This window comes from Heloderma suspectum, chromosome 5 (genome assembly GCF_057233095.1).
Source record: "Heloderma suspectum isolate Gila_16-S chromosome 5, 16-S_ref, whole genome shotgun sequence".
Classification (NCBI taxonomy): domain Eukaryota; kingdom Metazoa; phylum Chordata; class Lepidosauria; order Squamata; family Helodermatidae; genus Heloderma; species Heloderma suspectum.
This window is the reverse complement of record NC_139462.1, coordinates 157,559,158-157,582,284: the sequence shown is the minus strand read 5'-3', so window position 1 is coordinate 157,582,284 and position 23,127 is coordinate 157,559,158. Positions and strand designations below refer to the sequence as shown.

Genomic DNA, 23,127 nt, shown 5'->3' with positions numbered 1-23,127 from the left:
TGCAAGTCCAAATGACACAAAACTGGCACTAGGATACCAGATTAAACATTTCTCTGGTCACTTAAAAAGCGTTTACCAAACACCTGCACTTTTTTAGCTGAATTTGTAAAGCTGTTCCAGCACAAACAGCTTTCAAATGGTTACCACAGTACAGACATTTGTTAACTGTATTGCTGTAAAAATAACAAGCTCATAACAGGCTGTCACATCACAAAACGTTAAGTGGATGCAAGACTGAATTCATAAATCTAGCATTATTTCTAACCCATAATGTGATTCACACAGCATTAATCTATCTGGGACAAAAGAAAGCACTATTTGGCAATTTGTTAACCCAAACACCAAAAAAAAAAAACACCAAAAAGCAAGCAAAGCTTCTGTGTTATAGTTATGTTAGTGGAGACTTGGAGCATGAAAGCTAAGAAAAAAGTTGCTCACTAAACTCAGCCCCCCAAAATAAAAAAAAAAACTTGACAAACCCGAGGATGGTAGGTAGAAAGCGGTTTGTTATGGCTAAGGCTGCTGTAATTTCGCTGGTCATGGTAAAATCCACTCTGTTAAAAAATATATTACAAAGTTGTAAAGGGCATTCAGACACAAACTCGTAAAGTACCCAAAATACTGATCTTTGTGCCAGTATTAAAGACGTGATAAGTTATAGCTCTCCGAAGCACTAAAGAAGAGCAAGGAGCTGTTTGTATACCAATACGCTCTACGTTACACAACGATTCTCATACTCTACATGCTTTTTAGGGGCAGCTGCTTTTAACAAATAAAAGCTGGTAAACTTTTTGTGTTGACCTGTATTAATGACACCCACTTTGTACAGTGGACAAAGTATTTGGTTGTATGTATCCATCTAGTAAATAGGAAAGCATCTTTCACTATATTTCAGTACCTTTAAATAGTGAAACTTCCACCACTGTGGATGTAGTTCTTCATATTAAGTGCTGTAAATATCATTTATTTAAAATGTACACTGAACTGTTCAATGTGGGATTTCTCATAAGATTGAACAGCAACTTAAGCCTGTGCCAGGAGAAGTCATAAAATTTAATCAGTGACCATCTATAAAGAGTTATCTTAGAAATCCACAAATTTAAGTGTTCTGAAATTGTGTACAAATGTTTTCTAGAAATCAAGTTATTTAAGCTATGTTGCAATAATTCAGTGAAGTGGTTTCAGATGTTTACTTCATTTCAAGTATCTGACCTTATATAGGCTGTTCTTCAATGGAATTTCAAGCACTCATTACTGAGGGGCTTAATAAAGTAGATTCCTATGCCCAGCAAGAACAAATACAAAACTAGAAACAAAACTTTACTTTCATGAGTTCAATATGAAGGTCAAGAATTCAAAATGACTTGGAAAAGAACTCAGAAAGGGGCAGCATATATATACAAAAAGTCTAAGAGAGCAATCCTATGGCCAATAGAATCTGGGGCACCACAGAATACTTCGGATCCCTGGATCTGAGGCCAGAGAGAACACTGTGATTTCAGACCCAGGAGTCCAAGTTTCCTACTCCCTCACAGCCAGTGCGGAGAAAACCATACCGGCTACCTCTATGAGCTCGCAAATGTGAGCTCAGACAGGAGGGAAATGGGGCATGCTGGTGGGCAGGGAGGGGACTGAGGAAGTGGGGATACAAGCTATCACCAGCCTTTCTCCCTTCCCCTCCCCAACGCCTCAGCTAGTTGGGTGAAAATGCCCATCTAGCTAAATTGCAGACCGAGAGCCACAAGACACCTCCCATTCTGCTTTGGATGCTCGTAAACCTCTGAGTTCGGAGGCTTACAAGGGCGGATCCAATAGGATTGTGCCCTAAATTATAAACACATTAGAAGATAGCAAAATGGGGGGAAACTACTAGCTTCTCACCAGGATTTTATCATCCCCAATGTCAATCACCCCAATCACCAATGTTCACATTTTAATGCTTCTGATTCTGCCAGCTTTGCTTACATTATGCAATGGCAGCTAAGAGTCCGCCCAGTCGGCAAGATTTCTTTCAGTTAGAAGATATAGCTAATATCATACAGTCAATATAATAAGCGTATCTGGAAAAATATTGTTTATATAGAAGCTGCGAAGAGGCAAAACTGTAGTAGACCTTAACTGAAAACACTAACCAAAAGATCTTTATGAGAGCTAGAAGACTTCTTCCCACCATGAGAATCCCCATAAGTATGACCCTGTTGAGTAAAAAGTTAGAACATTACAATCATCAAGAAGCAGTGGCATCCTCAGAAACAATTCTAAACCACCACGTGATTATTTTAACAACAGACCTTTTAAAAAATGAGAATTTAGCAAAACAACACATAGATTAGTCTTGTATGATCTAGAACATGCTTATTTCCCCCTTTCGGTGTCAATAGCACACATGGTCGCTAAACACGCATTTCATATGTATTACCATACAGTGCTGGGCACAGAAATTACAGATGATGCTTATCATTCTGTTTAATGATATGCAGAAAGCCCTTGACATAGCTGATCTTTAAAGTACATATGCAGAAAAGTCTCACTTTACAGGTAACGATAGCTCATGGGTTCAACAACCCATGGGCTGCCAGGGCAAGTGGAAGAAAGTGGGCAACCAGCGATTAACCCAACAAACCATAGGTTAACCACTGGGTTGTTTAGCCACAGGCAGCATGCCTGGTTTCTTCCACTCATGCATGACTGCCCATGGGTTATTTAACCCATTGCCTATCATTACATGCAAACCAGGTAACTATGTTACTACAAAAAGGAGCTGCAAGATTTGGGGTGGAGCGGCAAGATTTGGGGTGGACCCTAGATCACCCTTAAAACATGTGCTAGAGACTTGGGGACTTCTGCAATGCAAGCGGGGGCAAACGTCAGTTCCACACTTCAAAACCTGAGGATCATCTTGCTAAGGGGGCCACTTGGTCCCCTTCTCTTGAGCTGTAAGTGGGTAATTGTGAGTGAATTACCACTGATGGTTTAGGAAGAGAGGACCAGATTACCCCCTTAGCAAGGTGGTCCCCAAGGTTTTAAGTGTTGCATTGACCCTTGGGGGTCCCCATTCCATTGCACACTTCAGCAAGTCATTTTAAGGGTGACCTAGGGTCTACCCTATTTTTGCAGCTCCCATCCCCAATAACAGGGAAGTTGTGAAAAGGAGGTGGACCACCCTTAAAACCACTTGCTGGAGACTGAGGTAAATGTGCAATGAAAGGGGGGGACCCCCAAGGATCAGTGCGAACCTTAAAACCCTGGGGAACACCTTGCTAAGGGGCCGATCTAGTCCCCTTCCCCCCAACCTGTCAACAGCTGTCAAACTAGTTCTATTTCCAATCCCATCCTGTCAGTTACCTTGTATGTTTCCAAGTGCATGCCTTCCCTTTGAAAGATGAAACATACAAGACAATAGACAAGAAAAGGCTATATACTGTTTGACAGCCAGAGGTGCGCACTTTCAAAACTGTAAAAAAACAGGAGGGGGGATCATTTAACAAAACATAATGGAGGCATTTGCACAAACTCCTGGGACCAAAAAATAATAAAAATTTGTGGCCCCACTTGCACAAACATTGGGGCCCAAAAAATAAAAATAAAATGACCAAGGTCGCAATTAGAGCCAGGAGGGGGACTTAGCAGCAGACAAAACGGGTTCTGCTGCCAGGTCTTTTGGGAAACATCTTGGAGCCAACTGGAGGACCAAGGGGGAAGGAAGAGGAGAAGAACCCACAGTAAGCCAGATCATCTGTGGGACTCACTGTGTTTCATGGACAGCCCACACTGCTTGGCTTATTCGCCAGGGATGGTTGTCGTGCCATATGAACTCACCCTATGTGTAGCATTGAATTAACAGTATAGATACACAATTTCACATCAGAGTAACAGTGCCAACAGTTGATCCAAAAATGCAACCATTCCAGCCTGAATCTTACCACCTCCCACATAAAAGAGCCTACATCCTCATGTGTGGGGAGTAGGAGAGCAGTGCAACTAAGGGGACAATACACATAGGCATTGAATTAGGGCTCAATCCTATGGTTTCTAGTCAGCAGCTAGACAGCCATAGGATAGGTTGGTTCCCAGACAACCAACCCCCACCCCATCCGGTGCCGCCTTGTAGGCAGCGCGGATCGACCCCTCACTCCTAAGAGCACCATAGAGCAGTGAAAATGGGGTGTTCCCAGGGGCGGGGAGGTCAGAAATGCCAGTACGACCCACGCTATGTGTTGTCTGGCTGCCGCTTCCTGCGCTTCGAGGTCCTGCGGCTAGACAGCCAAAATTAGCTGTCTAGCCGTGAAAGCCGGGTGGGGAGAGCAAGGAGGAGATCCGCTCCTCACCACTCCTCTCGCCCTGCACTGGATAGGTGGTCGCCCCCGTGCTCAGAGGCGACCGTTGATCCAGACAGGATTGCTCCCTCCATCTCCCAACTGAACACATTTCTTAAATGAGGCTTTTCAGCACTTCTGTCTCTTTCCTGACATATGTAATGTCACAAACTCACACACTGGAGGAGAGGAAGAACAATGCTATTTTCTATTTTATTGTATAAAAGTCTACTTTTATGCCTCAAAATAAGATGTTTATAAGAAATAAATTATATTTGTCACAAAAATCATGTCATAAATAAAAGTTATGGAAAAAAATTATGAACAGGAAAGCAACTACCTGGTCTCTTGCCATAGCATCTCTCTTGCATATCATATCTTATAGTGTAAATCTGCAGGTTAACCTTGCTTATTTTGTAAAACAAATAATTATTTATTATTAAGAATGGAAAGGTAAGCAGAGGTTACTCATTCCTTTAACACCTATTAAATGTTATACCCGCTCCTTTCCAAATCAAATACAACTCTGAAACACTATCTTCTCAGACATTCTTATGCAAATTCTGGACCTGCATACAAAATGTGACTATTCTGCATATCTCTTCTTCCCATAATCACACATTTTTAATTTTTAAAAAAGGAGTTAGAACCCAAATGCAAGAGCTGAAATGAAAGAACCTCACAAACCATTTAATATAGCTAAAATTAGCAGTCAGAGATAAAGAGTTCCTATTATATATACTATACATCACACACAGATACATGCTTTTTAAAAGATATTTTGTAGGCACTGGTCTTTGCCATAGGCCTTCAAGCATACTATTGCATATAAGTAGAAATATAACCTTTAGCTGCCCCTATCTCACTTTTTAAAAGTTAAACCAATCCTTGCCTGTCCACAATTCATGCAACAACTGCTGGCCTTAATAACTGTGATTTTATATGCCATGGTTTTTCTCCGCTCTCTCCTCCCTACAGACAAAGTTCTCACTTAACATGTTAAATGCCTTGAGCTTCCAAATTTGATTTATTAAAATATTTTGAAGTCACTATTTCTCATTAGTGCACACAAGTGTTATGTGAACAAACCACAGCATGCTCATCTGGAGTACGCACCACAAGATCTCTCCTCCTGGAAGTATTTGTCCTGCTCCTGTGTGACCCACTGACATCAATGGAGGGGCTCTTAAGAATGGAATTGTAGAAGATTATGAACCACAAAAGTAAAGTTCATTGCAAAAAACATTGCTTTATGGACATTTTTATTTCTCAGTTTTCTAGTGACACTTTACATAGCATTGTGGCTTTATGTTAATCTAAAACATTATGCTTTTGACTGCAATTCTCATATTTCTAATTCCCACTATATTTATTAACATAATGCATTTCAACACTGAAATGCAATTAACATCAATTGTTCTATTAGAAAAGGAGTAGAGAATTTGGACGCCAACTCTCATCAGTCCCAAACAGCTCGGCCAATGGTCGGGGATGATGGGAGTAGTAGCCCAACAACATCTCTACTTCTCTGGTACTCTATTCTCTTTCTCACTCATTCTTCCCTTCCTGCATAGATGAAGAATAAGAAGACATACATTCTACTGGCAAAGTCTTCAAATTAGAAAATATTTAGATATCAGATGAATTAGTCTCATCCTTACATCAACAGAGACAGGAATCTTCTGAGTTTCAAAGTTTTTTCCCCAAGGTTTTCATAAAAAAAATTTTTTTCCTATTGTGGGCATTATCTCTGAAGCTTTTAAAACAGTTACATATTTTTTGTTTTATAGAAAAAAATCAAAGAAACACATTCCACATGAGTATAAAATGAACACTTCATGAACTTTATGAAAGGCAAATTTTAAATACTAACCCTGTAGCTACCAGTACTTCGAGTGGACACCAAGTCAGCAGCTCCCTAATCACAAAATTAAATCAAAAATGAAGTGGCACTTTTAAATTTTATTTTTACAATACAGAGGAAAAAAGAAAACTGCGACTTTAGAGGCTAGTACAAACCAGATATGACTGCCGGCTGGACCGGTGTGAATACCTAGCCTTCTCTGAATCATCCTAAGAAGGGAAACACCAGATACTGTTATTTAAGAAAGAGAGGATAAGAAAAGACCATAAAAAAACTAGTATTTTTAAGCACCTCCCCCCACCCAAATTATTAAGAACTGGTGGAAATTACAGATATCCTGTTCACACAAGTCTGATTCTTCTTCCATTTACCTTACGGGAGCCTATCTTGATTTTCAATGTGTCATCACTTTGTCTAAATACATTCCAGATTACGCAGTATGTTATGGGAAACTAACCTGTTAACGCTAGGGTTGCAACCTAAAATCTTGACCTTTACATTGATCAATTAAACTTGCATACATTTGTGTATGATCAAAACAATATTTGAGGCAAGAATCATATTTGTTTATAGATGATACAAATGTGTGTCATACTAGGCATTGTCTTAGAAGAGACATTCCTCCTACTGTTTGTAAAACCAGAGAGAATGCCTCTTAGGATTGTGCTTACCATCTGCACTTTTTATAAGCACTTGTATTTATAACACAAGTCTGCCTGATTAATCAAGAATGGCTTTTAGTTAAAAGTAAAAAAAATTAAAAGTGTTTAAACAATTAATCTAACTGATCAATTAGCTGTTGCTGTCCCAGTTAAACGATAGGATTAATTGCTCGTGTGCAAGAAATACGCACCTAGGAAAGGTGAAAAGAGACTTATGCTATGCTTCCCTCATAGCAGCCTTCTGCTATGTTTCCCTCAGATATGTCACCAAGGACTGCCTGTTCTACTATACTATAGTAACTATAATTTTAATTTATTACATTTTAGTACATTTATTACAAACCATAATCCAAGGAGATCAGAATAGCATACATGGTTCTTCCCCACCCCTTCCATTTTATTCACACAACCTCCCTGTAAGGTAAGGTGAGGCTGAAACCCAGTGGCTGATTCATGAGCTTCATGGTTAAGGGAAAATTTGAAACAGGGTCTCCCCAGTTCTAGTTTGACACTGCTTCTCAATTATAATTACTACATAATATATGTATAAATCAATACAGATTGTATGGCTACTCAACAGGAATTGTAGCATGATTCACAGTACCAACAATGAGCAATTCTAAACTATAAAGTCCAAAACTACCTCCACAAAAGAGACACCATAAGTCACATATCACCTACAGATTAACCAATAAGAGGTTCAATAGTGGAAGTGAAAAATAGACATAAAAAAATATTGAAATAAAAAAGCTGTCCAGCATGTATGCTTACACAGATGTATACCAGCTCCATAATAAGGTAGAGCAAAGAAATTTATTTCTGTCCAATTCACTTGTTACATAATAGTAGCAGCTTCCATACATATTATTGCTTAGCCTGTATAAGGGCTCTCTTCTTTAGATTTATAGTTAGATAGCATCTGGTTTTAATCTGATGACATCACATTGATTTTGGGGTATAGGGACAGCATAAAATGTTTATACGGCGTCACACATGCACACTTTTTTGTCCAATCATGGGCAGCCAGGTATCAATGACAGCTAACTCTCTGCCATCTAAATGAAGAAACAACAGCTTACAACAGATGTTAAAAATACAACATTGTAAAATTTGGAAACCAAGAATACATATTATTCGAACAATAATGATTTACTAGAGGCCAGATATAATTATTTAAGTTCAAACATTTTATATACTGAATAACTTTATTTGGTATGACCAGAAGGAGCATTAACAAAGGTTAGCAGATACTTTAAAAACTTTGGAATGTTTATGATGTAATGGTGAGGTTTATGTTTTGCTGCTCCAAGGAATATTACTTTGAATCAAATACAGACAGTAATTAACACAGAAAAACTGGAGATTTATAATTACAAATCAGAGTTTGAATTAGAGGATACGGTGGGGAAAGCTGATCTACACTACATGTTATCTGATTACCAATAATGTCTTATTTCCATTAAAAGATTCAGGATTTGGGGAAGAAACCAACCGGGCGCTGATTCCCTTCTACAAGCAGTGAGTCCTGCCAAGGAAGGTTTAGCATTTCCTAGGGGGACATTTGTAAGGGAGATTTAGTACTTCCTAGGGGAAGCCCCAAAATGAGCAGAAACACTCCTTTCTGGAGTGTTTCTCCCTTATGTGAGCTCCACCTACCTGCCTCCTTCCAGAAATAAGGATTTCCACTTGGTTCAGGTCACCCCAGAAGCACTAGATGACCATTGTGCAAATGGTTGGGGCCACGTGCATAACAGAATTGGCGGGGCAGAAGAGAATTGGCGGGGGGTAAGCACCCCATTGGATTCTGCCCATAGGGTTAGATCCAAAGGCTGAACGAGCAGAAGCCACTCATTTAAGGATTTCCCCCTCCTTGTAGCAGAAGGGGAGAATCGCCACCTTGTGAGAACAGATTTTGAGCAATTCACCCTGCTCCTGCGCCAGCACCCCCACGCCAAAGCCCACACTTTTCAGGAGGTTTCCTCAACCCTCAGCAGAGGTTTTCAGGGAATGGGAAAGATCCTTGCACCCTTGTATCTAGTTCATAATAACCAAGACTTTACTCTAGATATAGGGAATAAATATGGGGGTTTCTTAATTTATTTTCTCCAATAAAAGTACTTAATTCTTAATTTCCATGTGAAACTACTTTTTGCTAAAAATTTGGAAGGCCCAAAATGGTTAAGGAAAGCCTGGGATATCTTCATCTTGGCTGAATTCACACAAAACAGATGGCATGCGATACAAACATATGTCCTTAGGTCTCCATTTATTCAGTACTAGAATGATAAAAATCTAATCTAAATCTAATCTAATTTTAATCCAGCCAAGATTAAGCACTTTTAAATCCCATAGATTTAATGGGAGACTTACACAAATTCTTAACTGATACTTATTTTTCTTTGTATTAATGTATTTGAGTTAGCATATTTTACATATTTTTCATGTAAATGTCTTCATAGATGTCTTCAACCTTTTACTCAGAGACATGCTATTGTTGATACTCAAACTTAACAGACTATAGACGGTATTAGTAAATTAACCACTCCAATTGATTAGTTTTCCAAGTGTAACACACCACACAACAGGCAATCCTGTCCTACCATCCACTTTTGGATATGTCCCCATTTTCTATCATAGGAACGCTGAGAAAGCTACAAAAAGGTAAAAATAATCTTATTTCACAAGTTTAAGGCAATTCCAACAAGAATAGTTTTCATCTCTCACAGATTTTGCTTACAAAATACAGAAAGAAATCTATATTCCAATACTATATTAAGAAGTTGTCATAAAAAATTGTGTTCCAGTTTCTCATTTTACCTCCACAGTTATATTCCACTAGCAAAGCCTACCAAGTGCTATTCAAAAATCTATTACACCAGTTTAAATGCAATACAGCCAGACTGGCGATGATTAACAAATAATTCAAATACAGTAGTAATGATCCACACCATGAAAATATCCTCAAAACTACAGACATTAGTATGAATTCATCATAAAGTATAAACAATTAGTTTCCATAACCAACCCAACGAGTCCTTAACAGGAGTCTACCTTTTATTAACATTTATTCTCTCAAGTGCTGAAATCCAATGTTAGTCCTACATAGACTGGGTTCACACAACATGACAACCATTGTGAGTGACAAGCCACGCTGGGTTGTCATGTTATGTGAACCTGGACGAATTCCCGCCAGGTGGCTTGTGTGTGGGCAACAAGCCACCTTAACAACCCACAGCTGGCTTAGGGGTTGCTGTACCCCTGATAGTTGGCATGTCGCCCAAACCTGGCACTGCCAACTCATTGTTGGTTGTGGACATTGGCAAGCAAGCCACTCGTCAAGAGAGCAGATGCTGCTGCTCTTGCCAAGTGATCTCGCCTATGCTGCAGCGACAACCCCCAGTGTCCAAGCAGCACTTTGGAGGGGCTGTCACTCATTCGGCACCGCTTGTTTTTTAAAAGAAATTGCGCCCCAACATTTGTGCAAAACAGGGCTGAAAATAAAAAAGCAGCCCTAGGAATGTGCACAAATGTCTTTGTAACTTATTTTTGGTTGGTTTTTCACAACTGAGTCAAACTTTATATAACCTTGTATGTTTCAGCTGTCAAAGGAAACAAAGTGTAATAGGAAACCTACAAAGTAATTCACATAAGGCTACATATATGCTGTTTTGACAGCTGACAGGTCTGGCGGGAGGGGACCAGATTGTCCCCTTAACGAAGTTACCCTTAAGTTTTAAAGTCTGGGATTTACCCTTGGGTGTCCCACCTTCCATTCCACCCCTCCCCAAGTTCCCCACAAGTGACTTTAAGGGTAATCTAGGGTCTACCCCATTTCTGGAGCTCCCATGGTGTGGACCATAGATCACCCTTACAAACACTTGGAGGGGGGGAAATGAGAGGGGGGACCCCCAAGGGTAAGTTCCACACTCCAGTGGGTAGTTTGCACACACCGACAGCTGTCAAATTGAGGAAAAGAATCAGATTACACCATAGCAACCTGATCCCCAGGGTTTGAAGTGTGGAATCCACTTAGCAAGGTGATCCCCACAGTTTGAAGTGCTGAGCTGACACGTGGGGTGTCCTGCTTCCAATCCATACTTCCCTGAGTCTCCAGCAAGTCCTTTTAAGGGCAATCGAAGCTCCCCTCCCCTTTTCGCAGCTCCCATGCACAGTTTTTCAGACTTGTCAATGGCTGTCGAATTAGCCTATATGCAACCCCATCTTGTCAATTACCTTCTATGTTTCATACTGCAGTTTGCTCTCTTTGACAGTTGAAACATACAAGGCAATAGGCAAGGCAAGGCTATATATATATGCTTTTGACAGTTGCAAGTGCGAATTTGCACAACTGTGAAAAACTGACCAAAAAAAGTAATAAAATAATTATGAAGGTATTTGTGCAAATTCCTGGGGCCCAGAAAAAAATGCTAGGGAACAAAAACAGGGTCGCAATCAGAGCAGGAAAGGAGATGGGACAGGCAGATAAGACAGGTTCTGCCGCAGAGTCCCCTGAGATATGTGCCAGAGCTGGCTGGAACTCTGAGAGGGAAGGAGGGGGAGAACAGACCACGGTAAGCCTGATCATCTGTTGGGCTCACTGTGGATTGTTCCCGAAACAACCCACACTGTGTAGCTTGTTCACCAAACAACCCACACTGTGTAGCTTGTTTGCAAGGGTGGGATGTCATGTCATGTGAGCTCACCCATTGGTATTTAAACTCTTGTTAATTACCAGTGATATATAAAAGAAATGTTGCCTACAGTTTTTAAAAAAAACTTTATTTGGACCCAATGAGGACTTCACATGTTGCTTTACTACAACACCACACAAGTTCTTAACTCTCATCACACGAAAACGGAGAGTGAAAAAATATTAGCAATAAAGAAGTTTGGCTATAACGTAACATACTCAAAAGGGATCTGTAGTCATAATAACTCCTACTGAAAACTTTTACATAGACTAATTTCAACATGAATTCCTGGAAATAGCAGTTGGGAGGAGGGGGGCGAGAAAGCTGTTGCTCAAGTTGCGCAAAATCTCCATCTAAGGCAGCCTGTTTTCACCTGACACTATTCTACAATAGCATCATTCTAAAATATTAAGACAACATCCTTTCAGTTTTTACAGAGAACAGAAGAGATCCTATTTTTGGAAACAATTATCACTTAGAACCCACCTGTTCAGGCTTGTTCCAAGTGCTGCAACTCCTGTACAGTAGTAGTTGATATCCTTAGCACATTGGAAACTGTTTTTCATACAAATCCAAGAAGTATTCAGACACCAAGTTTCAGGTTAACTGGTCATTTGGTTTGTCACATGTACTACACCTTATGTTTCCCATTATAAGTGCAACACAATCTTAATAATCAAGCTGAACTAGGCCTGAAGAATGTTGCAGCACCTGGAAAAACATCTTACCAGTTTTCAGGGTGGTGCTCAAAAGCATGGAATTATGTCATAGTTAGGGACTGGTTCATGTTATTAACTCCAATACACTGTATTGAAGCTAAGAAAACCAGAATTTTGTTCAAAGTATAACTCCTCCAGTACCTCCTTCTGTTGTCGTTCCAGTTCCCTCATGCGTATATCCCTCGCTTCTGCTCGGGCTGCACGTTTGGCTGCGAGCCGTGCTTCTGCCTGTTAAATTGAAAGAACATTGCTTTAAATACATTCACACTCAAGGAGACAAATTTCTGATTCAATAATACTTTTAATAAAAGTGAATGAACTATTTTGATATGATTAATGATCAAAGTTACCAATTAAATTGTTATACTTTGTAATCCGGAAACTTATCACAAATACAATTGAAAAATCAACTCTCAAAATGAATTTTAGGCTGCAATCCTATACATATTTACCTGGGAGTAAGTCCCACTAAACTTAATAGGGCTTACCTCAGAGTAGACATTCATAGGATTGTACTCTTAGAGTTTATAAATGTATCTGCTAAGCAAAAAGTTATCATATCTGACATTAACTGTTAGAAACAAAGGTATAATTTTTTCTTGAAATGACTGGCTTAAAGATTTGCTGTAGAAGTTAGTTATTGGTTACAATATTACTTGTTATGGAATGTTCATCTTGACTGTCAAAAATATTTGCGTATGCTTTGCTTCACAATTCAGCAAATCATTGTTTATACATAGGTGAATTTTCAATATTCCATCCCATGCTCCCAATGTTCTATCATATGCTAGCATGACTGTGAACAAAAAAAAACTCACTAAAGGGCTACATTGATAGTGGCTAGCTTGGTTCTCAATAGCTCCATAGATGTAAGGCGCCTTCAATGTATGAGTAAGGTGCCTTCAATCTGAGATAACCAAGAGCGCAAAACTGTCTCATTCTAGGTTCCAGCATCACAAGAGGCAGGTTCAGCCTCCATACCAGTACTGCCCCCAAGTGCATTTATTTACTTTCTTCTACGTAAGTAAATGACTGTTATTTAACACCCTTGGGAACAATGTGCAGTGGTGGCAAACCAGTACTTGATGGACCAGCTATCATGAAATCTGGAGTGTGGAGACAAAATAACCCAAGGAATTAAGACACTTCTGATGCTTTCCCTCCAAAAAACAGGAGCCACGTTCAGGAAGTATGAAGAAATCAGGCCTGGCCCCACCACTTCCTCTGCCTCAGTCAATTACCTACATGACTGTTGGAAGGGTAGAGAATGAAGGACTAGTAGAAAGGACTGGAATAGTTCATCCCTTTCCCTCCTACCAACCTTGATAGACCTTTAGCTCATAATAATGTACCATTTCTCTCAAATGAAACAGAACAATGTGTGCAAATCATACAGATTTGGCTCAATGCAAAATGTTATCTTTGTGGGGAGAGGAGGGCAGAGTTGCTGGGTACTGCCTGGTCCTTGTCTGGTAAAATTGGTAAAGCAACACCATGGGAAAGGTGAGAGGACATAGATCCTTGTCATACCAGCGTGAGTCACATGGGATTGGATCACCCCTCAGGTGTTCCCATGCCATGAAGCTAACATGAATCAGGATTTAACTGCTAATATTATATAATATGTTGCCCTGAAAATATGAGCTTTTATAGTCATGGTTTGGATATGTTTTTCTAGTTCTAAAAGGTCCAATACCCCCCCCCCCCAAGTTAACAGTAAAGGAGCACCTCAAGGAAAGACAGAATCCCACAGGAAGGTGGGGCAGCAGTGGTAAGAAAACACAGAAGCCCAAAAATAAATGCACACAAGCCCAAATGACTGTACGACAAATGCACCCACAGGCCTGAAAAAGACAGACAAGTATGCCTGTTGGTCCAAAAAGGTTGTATATCCCTCTTCTAGACTGGCAGGCTATGGTTAACAACTTCACCATATAACATACACTCCAGCCCATCTTGGTCCGCAGTATGTGCAGTCCCTTATGAAGAAAGAAGTTGCCTATCCCTATTCTAAAACATTCAGAATGAATATGCATAAGGACTAGATTTAAGACTTGTTAGTACCAGATGTAAAGGAGAATTATATGGGAATACATTAAATAGAAGAACATTAAGTATATCCCCAATATAAACAAAGTGTTTAGAGAGTTGAAGGACACTGTGAAAACAAGACAGAAAAACAGATAGCAACAACTGATTTTACTGAAGCAGGTTCTACAATCAGCTCAAAAAAGAAAGCATTTGTAACTGCATATCACAAAGCAAGTATTTGTGAAAGCAACAGACTAAAAAGATAGCCAAGGTTCTAAAACATTTACATTTACCACAGTGAAAAACCATAGCATGTTTTTTTAAAAACTACCTAACACCACTTCTTTCTTTATTTTTTATTATTTTTTACAAAACTAAGCTTTGCTTAGGCTTAAAACTTTTAACTATTCCCCCTGCAATCCTAAATCTTGAAATACAAGACTAGAAAATATATTGCTTTCTATTTCAAGCGGTTAACAGGAAAGGAGACATTTGGATTATTTTTTACATCTTATAAAGAGAATGCTGTTGCATGGATTGCTGTGACATGTGAACCCGGTCATTATTATGCTGCAAGCAGCCATATCTGTTCTCAGTCAGTTCATGCAAAAAATAATAATCAGCAACCAGCTCCCAGTTGAACCTAACAGTAAGGGAACACTGCAACAATGGTGGATCCATAATTTGTGCTACTGGCTCAGTATATGTGCCCCCACCCTCAGACTGCTGCACCAGTATGAATGGCTGCTGCTATAATAGCACGAGGTCTCCTTGTTTTCATTTTAGAATATCAGTAAGATTGGATAAACCACAGGAAAAATATAGATTGCAGGAGAATTACAGTAAGCCTGTTTCAAACATTTCAATTTTAGCACAAACTTTTTTCCAATGGTTTAAATTAATAAGAACCATGGCAATGAAAATCAATAAGCGCAACAACACATTTTGGCTTCATATCACATAGTAAATATAGTATCATTTTTTTGTTCCAACCTAGTCACTTTTCAGGTATCTGTAACTGTGCCTTTTTTAAAAGCTTCTGTAGCAAAATTTTAGTCTCCAGATTATGACTGTCATTTAATATTGAATATATGTATATATATACCAACCTCTCTAGCAATATGACCCAAAGCTTCATCTTCTGCAGAAAATCTGTCTTTAACCGGAGTTCTTTTTCTTCCTGATCCAGGAGTCCCCATGTTTAAATATGGTCTCAGTAGTTTCTCACAAGATTGGGTCAGATCCAAGTGCCCAGATCTGAAATAAAGTTAAAAGATTATCAAGATAACTTTTAAACATACATATGTTCATATTCTGTGCCACAAGATAGCTTCTGCCCTTCTGATACCCTCTCCCGCTGAGGGGCAGAAGAGGCCATTCACTAAGTTAACTTCTAACTTTAAACTAAGATTTTGGCTACATTCCCAAACACACTTAAGAGAATCAATCCCACTGAACATAGTGGGGAACACCATAGTGGGGAACATCAAGAACACCGTTAGTCAAATTTCAGAAGATACTATGGACAACTCCTAGTCCTTAGGTGTTTCTAGGTGCTAATCACTAAGATGCACATGCCTAAAAATAGTACTGCAGATCTAACTTTGCACATTTCAGTTGCAACTAGTGGTCTATATCTACTTTCTTTCATACAATGGATAAAGAGATATGACTTTGTTGGGAACCCAAGTGACTTTAGCAAAACAAACCTTTAAAAAGCTTTCAAAATACTTTAGAAAGCCTAAACCAGTTATCATTTTGAGCTGCAATAGAGTTTGCTTTATTAGCCAAAGCATTTTAACTGCAGCTGGGAGGTGGGGTGCTAAGACAGTCATAAACTGAGTTTAATACAGTTTGAGATTAAAAGGGCTACACCCTTCTGAATGCTGTGGAGCACAGAATGGTATACAGAACCTAGCCCCTCTGCAACACGGTAGATAGGTGGAAGTGTGACCGCACAATAAACATTTCAACAGAACAACAGCTACAGGTAAGTATCTCTTTTCTCCTTTGCTTTTCTGTCCTACCCCATATTTAGGAGATCAACTAGTTAGCCAACAGACTGAAGAACTACAAATGATGAAGTCTGCATTTCCAGTATACAGCGCTTCTTGAAGACCAAGTCAAGTTGCCCCCTTACCCACCTTCAGTATTCCCTTGGCCAATACAGCCATTGTGGATGTCTCAGCATTTGTGCAATGATTTCATATAGCCCATATAGCCATCTATCTCATAGCACAAGAAACTGTTTTTAGCACTGACTTCAAGAGCGAATGAGCAATCACAAGACATCCATTCTTCATAAGAGATGAGTAGCTACCACATGTCATACTACTTACATGATCCTGAGAATTAGGAGCAATCCTTGCAGGATCATGGAAACCATAGTTTAACCATTGAGACGCTGAGGCAAATTATGCTGTGCTTCAAACCAGGATAGCACGCAACCACCACTTGCAAAGGGTCAGGATGGAGTACACTAGCTCAAGGTTGTTCCATATTCATTCACATCTGAACACAGATGATGTCTACAAATTAACAAATCAAACATGCCCCCATTCTGGTCTAAGGTTATTTTGACTTCAGCCTCCAAACATGCTTGATTTGTAGAGACCCTCTAGTCACGTACAGGCAGACAGAGATACTACAGAACATATTCTCAACCTTTTACCATCTGCTCTGATGCCTGGGCCAACAGAATGTGTATCAAATGTATGCAACGCACTGAAGTATCCTAGTTAAGAATGTACTATAAATACACAATACATACCTTCACTTTTTAGGCACACATGATGGCCTTTAAGATCTACCTAGACAGGAATAAAATGATATATGCAGAGCTTCTTCCTCAAAGAAACTTAGGGCCAAACTATTACCATACAGCTGCATGTAGCATTAAGTCAACAGACTGTTCTATTTTGCAAAAACTGTTTATCAAGAGCCACCACTGAACCAATGTAACATGCAGTTTGGCCCTTAAACATCATGTTAGTGACTTTCAGTATCTGATTTCCATGTAAGAATGAGCCACACCCATAATGGTATCAGTTTGCAATGAACAGCCACTCAGTTTCCTCAACAAAAGGTACTCAAGTGGGTGGGTGGGGTGGAGTGGAAGGGGGCCTGGCAGGCGCCATTGGGGGACAATGCATCCATGGACGCCAGGTTCTCAGTGTGAATGTGGTAACAATTAGAAAGTTGACATAACTTAAGTGAAAAGTCAATACAAAGCCAATTTTAGAAAGCATGTATTTCTGTTCCTATACCATCTTCACTGGCTGCCAATTCGTCTCTAGGTGCAATTTAAGGTACCGGTTATGACCTCTCACGTCTAAAATGGTTTGAAGCTAGGATATCTTCATAACTGTTTCCTCCAGTATTATCCTAGTCCCCTCTCCGCATGGTGTCCCAAACCACTTGCGATACAGATGGCAGAAATAAGGGACAGAACCATCTCTGTGGCAGCAACCAGACTGTGGAATTCCTTGCCCTGTGAAATCTGCTCTTTCTTGGGCTTCTCCCTTAATCACAGCTCAATAAACAGCAGAACCGCAAACTATTACTTTCTATATACTGACTAGAGAGAGTCATGATGAAAATTAAATCCTCCTCTTGAAACCATGCCAAAGATTGTTCTACACATGGGAACTCCCACAACTTTAGACATCTTTCATAAAATCTCTCTGACTCAGATTTCTGTATTCCTTTAAAGAGCTCAGAAGATCTTGGGTTGGGTTCAGATTTAGGCACATGCAACTGGGCTGGTGGAAGTGGAATTCCCACCCCTTCTTCGTCACTGAAACCCCTCCAAACTCCTGAAAATAGTACACAGAGGGTTGGGGGATCCCGCTGAATGGGGTTATCTGTGATGCAGGAGGATCCCAAAAATCCTTCTGCCCATGGAAGACAGATTCTGGATCGTTCTTGGTGTTAAGAACAGCCTGTGGCTTCAAATGTAAAAATGTCAGTCCTTAAGTTATCTTGCTCAAAACTCATTTTTCTCACTATCCAATAACACCATCTATTTGAGTAACGGTATGTATTATATAATGAATTTTCATTACGCAATGATGCAGTCTACAACATACTAAAGTTACTGAAACTCGCTATGGAATTGTTCAGTACCAAAAAGATAGTATTATTAGCACTATTCTCAAGGAACATTTCCCAAGGAATCTAAAAAATGTCAAAATTATAATCATAATGCCAATTAAGAGCATGTAGTAACACAGCAATGTCACTTGTCACTAAATAGTTATATGAGCCGAACAGCAATTCTTAAACACCAGAATTCAGATGCATATTCATAAAAGTTAACTCTTCGGTCCTACCGTAAGGCTGCTAAACCACCCATCAAAGATCAAGCACATATGCAGTCGTAACGCATGAAGAAGTATCTTATTGAAATTGAAGTTGTTAGCAAGACTGGCATTTAACATTTACATTTTGGCACAAGAATTATTATCTAATGAAATTAACAGGGCAGTTCGCATTATTAGATATAACTATAAAGATTGTGTGTTAAAATTATTGTTCTCTTGAGCAGATGTTCACATCTCTTATAATGTGCCTGGCTTGGGTGGGGGGTAAGGCGGGTGTGTGTGTGTGTGGGGGGGGGAATTGTGAAATATTTCTGGATCACCCAGAACCAGAGATACCATGCAGAGTTTACTGCATGGTTATACTTGATAGACTATTTTCCTCTTGTATCTATAGCATTCATTTTTCAAAGGGAAAGGGCACCTCCTTCCCTACAGCATAAAAAAACTGTATTGAAAAAGGACAGCAGTAGACAGTGCCTTCATCACACTCTTCGTGAAGATAAACTTTTTTTCTAATTTGCTCTATAGGTACAAAGCATATCAAATACATGTACTTTAAAGTATGCTCCACTGACATAAATGGGATTTACTTCTGAGCAAGTGTGCTTAGAATCACATTCTGGGAAAAACTATGTCCTTTCTTACTTTCCCAGTGCAGTCAAGGGCAACAGCAATTCCCCAACTCCTGAAAAAGCTATTGAGCATCACAACTTGTCCCAGTTATAAAATATCAGGTCTGAACATCTCTTCATGACCTGATCACCAATTGTTAAAGTACATTAATACTTACTGCACTGGCCTCCTTCCCATCCCCCACTTCATCATCAGAACTTCTAGTGCAGCCAGTCATTCAGTACATGCTTAAAATGTGTATCTGTAGAACAAGCATTTATTTTTAAGCATGTACTGAGTGGAAACATCCCAGTCCCTTTTCCATCCTGACAGTGAATGTAAGAGGAGACTAAAGACTGTTCAAGAGCAATTTATTTCCATTAAGTGATCTTGGGTATACATCCTCACAGGGTATTCAGTAAAGGGATAAATAATATGCATTAAGTAGAACTGACAATACGATTCTTGTACCTCTTATAATGCAATCCTCAGCACATTTAAAATACTTTCCACTGCATCAGATTAAGACAAGCAGAGAATCCTAACCCCTTTAGAGGGCTGTCTAAAGTGGGTTAGAATGGGGCAGAGATCCCCCTCTATTGGTGGAGAGGAGCTTTGCCAGTGGAGAGGAGGCTGTTTGCCCCACAGGCCCTATTTATGTTGACAAAAAGTTCCATAGGCTTTTTGCCATGGGCATTAACGTGGCGTTTTGGGGGGTGAAGCAGAGTTAGGGCCCCCTTCTGAGAGGGGCCCCTCAGCTACTGAAAAGCCTGGCAAAGCACGCACACCCATATCTACCAGACACCTCGTGCTCTGGCCAGCACAAGCTGACAGGGCTCTGGAAGTTTTAAAGGATCTCCACTCTCCCTACCCCACTTAGGATTACTGTTTAAGTTAGTTGTCCTTAGCTCCCTTTTAAATTAGTGGGACATAAATCATGATAACGGTACGCATTCAACATGCCTAGGATTGCAGCCTTAGAGAGTGTAACTTAGATCATAAACTTACTGGGGGCAGAGATCTATCTATTTTTTGCTTACAGCACTCCGTAAAGCACCATGTATACCAACAGCGGCATAATAATAAATAATAGTTACTCAGAAGTAACCTGCTTCCTCTCCCTCCCCAACTACGGTGGAGACTACTTGCAAGCAGATATTATCAGGATTTCAGCCCTGAAGGTAACAGGACTTCTCACAGGATCTGGCAACCTTACCTTTAAGCGATCTTCTGTAGACGTCGGGTAATTTCGTCTACAACGATACCGAATCCGTGGGACTTCCCCCTTGTCTCCCGCGTCAGGGTCAACTGAAGCGGACTAACTTCCACCAGACATCCCCCGCCCACCCTAGCCTCCTCAGGGAGGTCAGTCCACAAAGCACCCCCACCCCCACCCCCCAGACAACACGCCTGGTCAGGAACACCTGGAGTTTCCTGCACGACCATCCTGCCCCTTCCTACATGTCCGGGGTCACCACTAACCCTTTCCCCGCCTACCACCAACCTCAGGGAGGTGGAGGGTCGCCGCCCAGCCCCCCGGCAGGAGCGCCTGCCCGCCTCCCCCCCAAACCACCAATTCCGGTTCCTCCCGCCCCCGCCCCCGCCCCCGCGCCAACGGCTCTCTCACCAGCGGCCAGCTCCGTCCGGACGAAGAGAAAGGAGCGCAGGGGGACGAGGAGACTCCGGGCACGCTAGCAGGGCGGGGCAACCGAGGGCCCAGCGACCAGCGGAGGCAGGAACGATGGAGCCGCCACTCCCGCAAGCCGAGGCTCTCCTCAGTCCTCCCGAAGGGGAAATGGGAGGCTTCTTCGCCGGACCGCCACTGACGGCTTCAGCGACGTTGCCCCCACCCTCGCGCCCACGGTTGCGTTCGAATCCACCTCAGGCTCCCACGGAGCGCGAGGCGCTAGCGGCGGTTCTTCTTTTTCGGCCGCGGCGTTGCCGGTACAGCCGCTATCGCCGCGCGCTCGGAGTGTCAGCCGCGAGCCGACCGCCCAGGCAGCTGCGGCGAGGATTCCTTCCCCACATACACACGGGCAACAGCGCGCATGCGCCACTTGACTCGCGGAGGTGGAGCCCCGCAGGCGGCGGCCGTCAAAGGGGAAAACGCATGCGCAGAAGGGGCGGCGAGGGACGTGGGCGGGGGTCGGGGAGGTGGGGCGCCGCTCCATCTCTGTCGTCCGCTGGGTCAACAAGCCTGTCGACGCCGTTATGCGTGTCGTACGGCTGTCGGTGTGCGCAGGGACATAGTGTGGGCGCGTCCAGCGTCTGAGCCACGCAATAGGAGAGACGCTTAGGACGGGCACTTTCGTCCAATAATCTTAAAGGTGCAATCCTATGCCTGTTTAGCCAGGAAAAAAGTCCTGCACTTCCCAGCATTCCCCAGCGAGCTATATTGGCTGGGGAATGCTGGGAGTTGTGGGCGTTTTTATTTCTGTTTAAACGTGCCCAGAATTGCGCCCTAATCCATTCTATAGGGACGTAAAACCTACATAGATCGATTTCTCTGTATAGTGACATGCTTCCCCATAGGTGATGACGTTGAGGGCGCAATCTGTGAGGCTCTTTTAAGTATTGTGTGAAAAGCAGGTGGGTCATTACTTTTTTTTTCACACGTCAAGCGTAAATTTGGTTTTGACTGAACTGAAAATCTTACAGTGACTACACAGTACATCTGATTTTAATTTTGCAGAGTCCCACATTACCAACGTGCACATGTGGTACAAGAGCGCCTCACATGTGAACATAAAGTTATTTAAATAACTACGATCCAGATTTATAAAAAAAAAAAAAAAGCATGGTGCAGAGAAAGTCGATATGGAGATTTTTTTTTCTTCTGCCTCATAATACTAGTATTTGGAGTCATCCAATGAAGCTGATTGGCAGAAGGTTCGGGTCAGACAAAAGAACATTCTTCACATAGCACATTGTTAATTTATGAAATTCACGGCTACAAGATACGGTAATGGCCATTATCTGAGATGACTTTAAAAGAGAATTAAGGTGCAATCCTATGCATGTTTAGAAAAATGTCCTACAACTCCCAGCATTCCTAGCTGGCCAAATCATGGATGACGAGGGTGCTTCCAGACAAGGTTTTTTTATTGTGCAATCACCCTGTCTCAAACACGGAATTTTAGGAGGGGTCCAGATTATGTCTTCCATTTGTAACCTTCCTATGTTTTCCCACCGCTTCTTCAGTCTTTTTTCTTATCACAAAAAAACCCATTAAGGACGCAATCCTATCAAGATAGTTGGCAGCCTCCGAAGTCAGAGGCTGCCAAGTATCCAGTGCAGGGCTGCCATAGCTCTGTCCACCCTGCATGTTTGGCTAGATGGCTGATTTTGGCTGTCTAGCTGCAGATTCAGGGAGAGGGAGGGAAGGAGGCTGCGTGGTGCGTAGGAACCTGCATAAAGTGGCTTCTGCAGTCCTGTCCCCAGGACCTCCCCATCTCAGTGCTCCATTTCCAAGCACAGAGATGTAGCTGATGCGGAGAGAACTGCACCAGCTACAAGGGGGCAGGGAGCATGGTTTCTGGGAACTGCATTCAGAACTACGACCTCAGTTCCCAGAAACTGAAAAATCCTATGGCCCTCTAGACAGTGTCTAGTGGACATAGGATTGCTCCCTAAGGATGAAAAGGCAAAATGGCTGTACAGTGCCTTTCGATCAGCCGTGCTAGGAGCTGTCTGTCAGGAAGCACTGCAAGTTTATCAATGGCTACAAGTCATTATGGCTATATGCTACCTCCAGGATCAGAGGCAATAAAAAGGTCTTTATCTGCCACCAAGAAAATAAAGTCTGCACCAGGCAAGACACTCTGGAGAGGCAACTTCAAACATAGAGTTCCACCACTGAAAAAAGCCGTCTTAGGTCACTGCTTATATCAACTCAGATGTTTGAGAACGC

The 23,127-nt window shown here is 41.4% G+C and overlaps 1 protein-coding gene across 6 annotated transcripts in view; it reads right to left on the bottom strand.

Annotated features, from left to right (window-relative positions):
• Nucleotides 1–21,249, bottom strand: part of LRRFIP2 (LRR binding FLII interacting protein 2) — a 56,270-nt gene extending 35,021 nt beyond the window's left edge. For 5 of the 6 annotated variants that reach the window (XM_084857972.1, XM_084857975.1, XM_084857973.1 and 2 more), the window contains exons 1-9: nucleotides 20,845–21,249; nucleotides 15,393–15,540; nucleotides 12,394–12,480; nucleotides 9,443–9,493; nucleotides 6,336–6,389; nucleotides 6,190–6,234; nucleotides 5,433–5,501; nucleotides 2,133–2,195; nucleotides 480–554 (exon numbers count right to left, since the gene is read on the bottom strand). In XM_084857972.1, coding sequence (XP_084714098.1) covers nucleotides 480–554; nucleotides 2,133–2,195; nucleotides 5,433–5,501; nucleotides 6,190–6,234; nucleotides 6,336–6,389; nucleotides 9,443–9,493; nucleotides 12,394–12,480; nucleotides 15,393–15,482 — 534 coding nt within the window. In that variant the 5' untranslated portion in view covers nucleotides 15,483–15,540; nucleotides 20,845–21,249. The remainder of the gene's footprint in view (nucleotides 1–479; nucleotides 555–2,132; nucleotides 2,196–5,432; nucleotides 5,502–6,189; nucleotides 6,235–6,335; nucleotides 6,390–9,442; nucleotides 9,494–12,393; nucleotides 12,481–15,392; nucleotides 15,541–20,844) is intronic. The other variant, XM_084857974.1, reaches the window with a different exon arrangement.
• Between the last annotated feature and the right edge of the window lie 1,878 nt (nucleotides 21,250–23,127).